Genomic DNA, 8,180 nt, shown 5'->3' with positions numbered 1-8,180 from the left:
TCCTCAAACCTTCACTACGATTTTGTTGGAAGAAATTCCTTTTGCCTGAACTCTTTCAGACAGGCTTTTAGAGAAGATCATCAACACTGGTATTGCTTTCTTTTGCAGTTTAACACCAAATCAAAAATATGTATTGCTTTAACCATCCATAACTAACCACATGCAGTAATTTGGCTTTAGCTAAACATATTGATTAGTTTTAAACTTAAGTACACAAATAAGCATAAAAGGGAGTGTTAAGTCAGATCACAACCTTTCAGGTTAATTTAAAAACTTGATAATAAAACTGGGTCATGCTGAAGGCTAAGACGTGTTTTCAAAAGTGAAAAATGATTTCGCTTTCTAAGAATGCTTCACCATAATTCTTAAAAAAAAAAAAAAAGAAAGAAAGAAAAGCAGAAAATATCCTGAGATCATTGAATCCTCGTTTATTTTAATTTTTCAAATAAATTGGGGAGGAGAGACATTAGTGAAGAGCTGGGCTTTACAGTTTCCTTTGGAAAGCATCAACAACTTAAATTTTTTTTTCCCCTACTGAAATATTTATGAGTGAAAACATTATTTTAGGTATGTGTATCTCCAAAACTTACATATTTCTGATTCAGACTTTTAAACTGTCGATACCCAGGAGACAAGGCCATTGACGTGTACCTGGCACTACTTCTGCCAGTTAATTTTCTCCCTGGAGAGTGGTTTTGGGCGACAGAGTGGCGTCCGGGCTCCCCGGGTTGTTGCACTGACGAACTGCAGTGGTGGTAAAGTCAAGGAGCCTGACAAAATCTCATTAATCATTTTAAATTAAATCCAACCTTCCTGTCCAACCGCACCAAGAAGAAAGCCATTTTTTTTTTTTTTAAACAAATGAAAATTTCCTCAGTAAAGATTTGGTATCTTTCTCTTGTTGGCCTTTAATTCGATGAGACAAAAATAATATAAAACAATCCACTTTTTGAAGCTTGAAAACAAAACATTTGTCCAGAAATCATTTAACAGATCAACCAAGTGTCTTTTAAAAATAAAACACATTTTGAATAAAAATACAGGGAAACATTCTGGGGGAAACTATATTGGTTAATTTGGGGACACCATTTATCTTTATTTTCTGAATAGTTCAGGGAATTTATTTAGTTCTATTGAAAATATATGATCCTTAATAATATTTGAAAGAGGAAATGAGATCATTATCCATATCTTGGTATATTTTACTCTAGTGTCTGTTTTCCAATCAAATTTTTGTGGCATTTTACATAGTAATTGTAATGTGAGGTGTGCACACATACACATACATACATATATGCATAATTTCATATTCTTTTGGTATTCATCATGATTTGTAACTGCTTTCTACATTATTTATAAACATCATAGCTTCAGGATTATATATGATGAGGATGTATTTTGGTCTACTTGACCAGTGCCTAGCATAGTGTCTCATACATAGCATGTTCTCAAATATCTGCTAGTTATTTCCTTGAACAGCCCCAAGTTTTGGGCATTCCAGTTGTTGTTGTTGTTTCTTTTTCCCTTAAATTAAAAACAATTGCAGAACTAATGATGTAAGTCTTGCCTTTTGCCTTTTGCTTATTTTGAATTATTTCCTTAGGATGGCTTCTCACAATAGACATATTCAGTTATGAATACTTAAAAAAGAACTAGGAAGTTAACAGTATGACATGTAAGGAGTTCACTTTAAACAGAGGAAAACAGACTCAAATTACAATAAACAAGTTGTTATCTTAAATGTTAAGACTTCTGAATACGCTTACTGTCATCAAGCACCATATTAATCATACTGTAAAAAATGTAAAAGATCAATTTAGAGAAGTAAAAAGATCAATGGCTTAAACTCTTGAAATTAAAAAAAAGACAGTCCTAAAGTAGTGATTCATCCAAATATTTAAGATCAGAAGTTCTCTAGAGATGAATTTATATCAAGAATAAAATAGAGGTTGAATGAGTTTTTAAATATTTTTAAGAAGTTAACTCTAATATGTTCCAATTTATAAGTTGTGTACAACTGAAAGCTCCAAATATATTTTTAAAAAGTGGACATAGTAAAACCATCTCCCTATGTGCTTATGTACAAACTAAACCAGATCTAAAATAATTCAGTTGTCCAAGGTCTATGCTAGGTACTGAGGCAGATAAAAGAATAAAATTTCCACCTGAAAGAACTGGAACAGTTACCCTGGAGAGTAAAGAATCTAAGAGGACTTTGAAGGGCAAATAACATTTTAACAGGTAAATGTGAGGGAGCGGTTACAATTATTAAAAAAAAAAAAAAAGCAAATATAATGGAAGAATGAAAATGCAGGGTTCATTGAGATTAGAGAGTATTAGTTTTAAAAAATGTACTTGGGAAAAACCCTAATGATAAATCTGGAGAACTCAAAAGTTTTTGAGCACTTTTTTCTTTGCCTTCTTTTCTTAAAAAAAACAAAACCAAAAACAAACAAACAACAAAACCCAAAAAAACCCCACAAATTAACCTGTATATTAGAAAACAGAACTGGTAATCATGCATAGGAAAAATGCACTAGCAGCAGTTGGTATGGTATGTTCTGGCCTTGAAACAGCACAGCCCTTAGTGGGGAGGGAAGGTGTAGACAGGCCTGAGTTGCGGAGGACCATAAGTATTCTTGTGGGTTTCAGCAGAGCTCAGATTACGTGTTGGGTAAGAGAATATTTGGTCAGAGACAATATAAAAGCCATTAGCACTACTGTAATGAAAGAACTCAGCCTTAAGTGGAAAAGGTAGACAAAAGAAGCTTGAGTGTAGATGGGAAAAAAAACTACTTGGTTGAGCAGCACCAAATGCAAACTCAGCATCCTTCTTGAAACTCGGCTTCCCTAGCTCTCAGGCCACCATTCTTCTCTGGTCCTTCTATAGTCTTCACAAACCCTCATTTTCTCTACCAAAACCTAAAATGTTGTGTTTCCCAAACATTTCTTTTTACTCAACAAACCTTCTAGAGGAGCTTTCTCCAGTGCTTCACTTAACAAAATACCTTTTAAATACCAGTAAGACCTCCAAACTTACATTATCCAGCCCTGATTTTTTTCCTAGCCTTATTCTCTAGCTGCAACCAAAATTCCATTGTTACTTTCAAATTCAAAATAACTGGGGATCACATCTGCTCCATATCACTCCACTGGTTGCTTCTCTTAGTAGCTACCTTTGATAGTAGGAAAACTAGACCCTTTTATCAAACTTGGTTCCTTCAAAATCACTAAACACCATCAATTTTCAGTTTTTATTTTTTATTCATTCCTCCTAAGTCCTCTGCCACTTACCTAATTTAGCCCTTATAATAGAAAGCCAGTCTTTGAAAGCTTTGCTGAATAAGCTATATTTGAGGTGGATCTTGGATGATGAGTAGGGGAACTTTAGATACAGAAGGGAGAGCAAGACATCACAGAAAGACCAGCTTGTAAAAGACAAAGATCAGATCGCATCACATTTGAGGACGTTGGAGACAAGGCTTGAAAGAAAGATAAGCCGAGGCCAGATTGTATAGCCTTTTTTGTTTGTTTTTAAAGATTTATTTATTTCAGAGAGAGAGTGTGTGTGTGTGGATGGGTAGGGAGGGGCAGAGGGACAGGAGAAGCAAGCTCCCTGCTGAGCAGGGAGCCTGACTCTTGGCTCAATTCCAGGACTCTGAGATCACAACCTGAGCCAAAATCAAGAGTCAGATGCTCAACCAACTGAGCCACCTTCGTGCCCCCAGATCATACAACCCTTTATGCCATGCTGAGGAGGCTTAATTTTGTAGAAAGGAGTACTTGAAATTTTGTAGAAATTGAGTACTTGAAACAGAGGTGTCAAAAGGAGCTTGTGTTTTAGAAAGATAAGTTTGTTATATCAGAAGGAAGGTCCACTAGTTCCAAACTTTAGGCACTTGGAAACATGTGGGGACATTATTTGTATGTCACAATAACTGAGGGATGCTACTGGCATCTAGCAGGCAAAATCCAGGCATGTTGATGTTCTCTGCTGTAGGGAGCGGTCTCCCATAATGAACATCCTTCTCCAAAAGCCAGTGGGACCTCACCGGAAAATACTGAACTAAGTTAAGCATTCAGTAAATGTTTATTATGATGGGGTTTTTAAAAATAAACATGTAAACTTATACTCACCTAGTTTTTAAGATGCCAGGAATAAATCCCTATTCAGTAAGTATAGAAAGTAGTAAAAAGAATACTGCCCAATTCAGGAGGGGTCTACTTCAACCGATGGCTCTTTCAGACAAGCCCTTGAAGAGATAAAACCACAAACTCTGGACAAAGTATAGAAATGGAAAGCAACCCAATAAAGGCTGATCAGTAATATTTTTTTTTTTTCAGGCTGACACTGAAGAGAGTACTTGGAAGAAGAAGATAGGAGATGAATTTCCCATTTTATAGTTTTTGCCTGAAGGCAGCCCTCCGGCTGAATCATTGGAGCCTTTAGTTTTACAGACTTGAAGAACCCTGGGGCAGAGTTTGGGGCAACAGTAGCTGCAAGAAAAGGAAGATATAGAAATAGAAATAATGGAAAGAAAAGAAGAGTGAGCTCCCTAATTTCTGTGTATGAACTGTGCCACACACTCTGGCTTCTCTCTAAACTGTGGACACACACAAAAGATTCCAGGTTAAAGAAGGGAACGGACATTTGAAGTACTTCAGGGGAGCAAGAGCTTGCAACTGAGTTCTGCCAGTTAACTTCCAGCTTTAAAAAAAGAGTCTTTGGAGAAATGTATTATAACATAGATTTCTACATATTTTATTAGCCGTGTCTAGGACAAAGTCTAAATTACTAACATATGAAGAAACAGGAAAATATAGTCTATTCTCAAAAGAAGAGGCAATTGAAGAAGATGAAATGAGCAGATAAAGATTTAAAGCAGCTATTTAACTATGTTCAAGGTTGTAAGGGAAAATGTGCTTGCAGTAAATGAAGATAGGAAATCGAAGCAGCACAGACATATAAATTATAAAAACGTGAAGGAATTTCTAGAATTAAGAAGTATAGTAGTTAAAAAAAGTTCACTGAATGAGCTTAAAAGGGATTACAGAAAAGTCAGTGACCTAGAACAGTGATCAACAGATATAATCCAACTGAAGAGGAAAAAAAGATGAAAAAAAAATCTATGAGATGATATCAAAAGTTCTAGCACATATGTAAAAGGGGAGGAAAGAAAAATGAGATTGAGAAATATATGACAAAATTTTCACTTTCAGAGGGAAGTAGTTTTTTTTTTTTTTATACACAAAGGGAGAAAACAATTTCAATATACTGACTTCTTACCGGAAACAATGGAGGCCAGAAGACAGTGGAGGACTATCTTTAAAGTATGAAAGGGGGGTGGGAATAAACTGTCAATTCAGAATTACATATGCAGCAAAGCACTCTTCATAAAGGAAAACAAAGTAAAGACATTTTCATGTATAAGGAAACTAGGATAATTCATTGCCAGCATACCTGAACAGTCATATAGGTGGTGATATTTTTCAGGAGGACATGAATGATGTTACAAGGAAACTTGGATTTTCAAAAGGAAAAAAGTGTTGGAAATGACAATGTGGGTCAATATAAATGAGGTTTTTTTCCCCTTGTTTAAAGTGTACACGACTACTCAAAGTAAATTATTATGGTGTGGAGTCTGTACTGTACGCTATCTGCAATTCATAGAACAACTGTAAGATAACAAATGGAAGAAGTGGGTAAACACCCTGTACGATTACGAGGTTTCTATATTTTATGTGAAGTGGTACAAATATTAACTGTAAATAGGTTGTGTCAAGTTGTATATCTTGATACGGGCTTGGTTTATTCAAGTGTCTGCATTTATTAAGATTCATGGATTAGTACACTTCACATTTATGTATTTCATGGAATGCAAATTTTACCTATAAAAAACTTTTTTTAAAAAAGTAGATCTTTAGCTAACAATATACAAGTTGAATTCTATAGGAAGAAAGAGTACTGTGATGTCCGAAACTTGTATTACCTGTATTTAAACAGTAAGATAGGTGGATTGGTGGATAGAGGGATGGATAAATACGTGCTAAAGTGAATGCAGTAATATTTTAACTGTAGAACCTACATAGTGGTTATATATACATTCTCTGTAAAATATATCTTAACTTTTATATGTTTGAAAATTTTCGTGAGAAAATGTTAAAAAAAGAATACTGCCCATCTACGTTTGTAATCAAGTCAGGGTGGAGAAAATAAAACACGACAAAGGGGAAAACTGTGAAATGGAGGATACAAAAAACTATAAAGAAGGAAAGAAAAGAGAGTAAAATTAAAACAGAGGTAGAAAGAACCAAATGGTAAGGGAGAGATAGGGATGGGGCGGGGGAGAGAGAAAGAAAAGGAGATTAATGGGAAAATGGAAATGATAAAATGTTATTATTATTGTTGGTCTTCTGAAACTTTCCAATAAATTAATTTTGAAGTTAAAAATTACAAAGAAGTATCTTGTTATGGAATTCAATATTATGCACATGTGAAAATTTAGGTATTTTCCTCAAGATCTGAAAACTTGTTTACTTCCGTTCTAAAAGTCCCCTTGACGTCCAGAATTGTTTGACTACCTTATGTCTTGCCATTGAAAATTCTATAGGACATCACTTGCAGTTGTAATAATATCAACCACTATTTACTTAGGACCAGATATGGAAAGAAGCTTGGACTGTACATATTCAGTAAAAAGTTTCTAATCTTCCAAGTTCCACCCCCTAAACTAGCAGCTCTACTCATCATCACATAGTGTCTCATTTCAAAGCTGATGCTTTTCACTTAGCAATATTTCCAGGAAACTTTTGACTTACCATATAAATATATTCTTCTTTATCATTTCAATGCTAAGTGTTTCATAATTAAATAATTGTTAATTAAGCTATGCTTCATACATATGCTCTCCAAGAAGCAGTATTTTTCCTTATCAATCATGTAACATCGATGAAGGCAAGGCCCATGTCTAGGTATTGCTGCTACCTAGCACAGAGTTTAGTACACAGAAGGTCCTTGGTAAATATTATTGGATGACTGACTCACAATACCCCTTTCTCAAGTGATTGTAAACAGAAATTATCAAGTTAAGAGAATGGCAAATTTTGAATAATTACAAGAGATATAAGTTTTAATAGCATTCTGTTCCTATGTATGGGAATCCTATATTTCAACATATTTTGCTATCTCAAATAGTTTAAAGGACTTACTGAGAAATGACTAACTCAGAACTTTTAAAAATGGAAAGTCGAGTGACGAATTTATATTATAAAAATAAGTGCCTGTTTTGCTTATTACTAGTAATAAATCTATATTCTTATAAAGTTCAAAGGAAAGAGAAACTGGTATTTGTCTTTATCCAACTCAGATTCAACTTTTATGAAGACAGTAATAAGCTCATATCAGAATCAAATAAATTTCAGAACTCAGTTTGAGAGAAAAAGGAAGGGCTTTAGTTAAAATCTTTACAATAAAATAATTATGATTATAAATCTCTTCAGTTAAATATGTACACATTACATGGTATTTTAAAAAAGAATGAAAATGAGTAGTTTTTCAAGCAATCTAATGCACAAATATACCATCTTTTAGAGTATAATGTCAGTTGAACATTCTTAAACAGCTGTGTCAGGCAATGGCTCTGCTTTGTGCAAAACATGATAAGCAAAATTAAGAAAAATTCTGCAAAATTCTTTAGTTCCCCAAGGAAATTACTAAAAAAGAAAATAGTAAAAGGGAAAAAAAAAAGATGTACTCTCGAGCTTGATTGTATACAGAGGCTAGAATGACCAGCACTAATGTAACCCCCATATCTGCTAAATAAGTCCTTGGGTAACTTTAGTTTGAAGTTAATAGTTGAAGTCCTAGCAATTGTGCTTTTATGCAGCCACATGGCCAATAAGGTAGATGTTGTCATAAAGGTGCCCTACAAAATCTTCACTAATGTTTTGAGCAGCACGACGGGTATTTCGAATAAATTCTCTTTTTGACATTTTATTCTTCACATGAGGGCTAGTGAGGTCAATGGAAAGTAGAATCAAAGAGTAGCACAGTACATAGACAGCATCTGGAATTAAAAAGAAACACCTCAAATTATTAGGTGGTTTGAAAAATGTGGTCCCAAAGGAATTACCTAATGCAAAATTTTTCATAATACAAATAAATTGAGATTGGCTCATAA

The 8,180-nt window shown here is 34.3% G+C and overlaps 1 protein-coding gene across 2 annotated transcripts in view; it reads right to left on the bottom strand.

The window, feature by feature from the left end:
* Positions 1-413: 413 nt before the first annotated feature.
* The window catches only part of FBXO8 (F-box protein 8), a 56,919-nt gene continuing 49,152 nt past the window's right edge, over positions 414-8,180 (bottom strand). For both annotated transcript variants that reach the window (XM_059177555.1, XM_059177545.1), the window contains one exon: positions 414-8,066. In XM_059177555.1, coding sequence (XP_059033538.1) covers positions 7,879-8,066 — 188 coding nt within the window. In that variant the 3' untranslated portion in view covers positions 414-7,878. The remainder of the gene's footprint in view (positions 8,067-8,180) is intronic.

This window comes from Mustela lutreola, chromosome 1 (genome assembly GCF_030435805.1).
Source record: "Mustela lutreola isolate mMusLut2 chromosome 1, mMusLut2.pri, whole genome shotgun sequence".
Classification (NCBI taxonomy): domain Eukaryota; kingdom Metazoa; phylum Chordata; class Mammalia; order Carnivora; family Mustelidae; genus Mustela; species Mustela lutreola.
The sequence above is the reverse complement of the archived record's forward strand: the minus strand, read 5'-3'. Positions and strand labels throughout refer to the sequence as shown.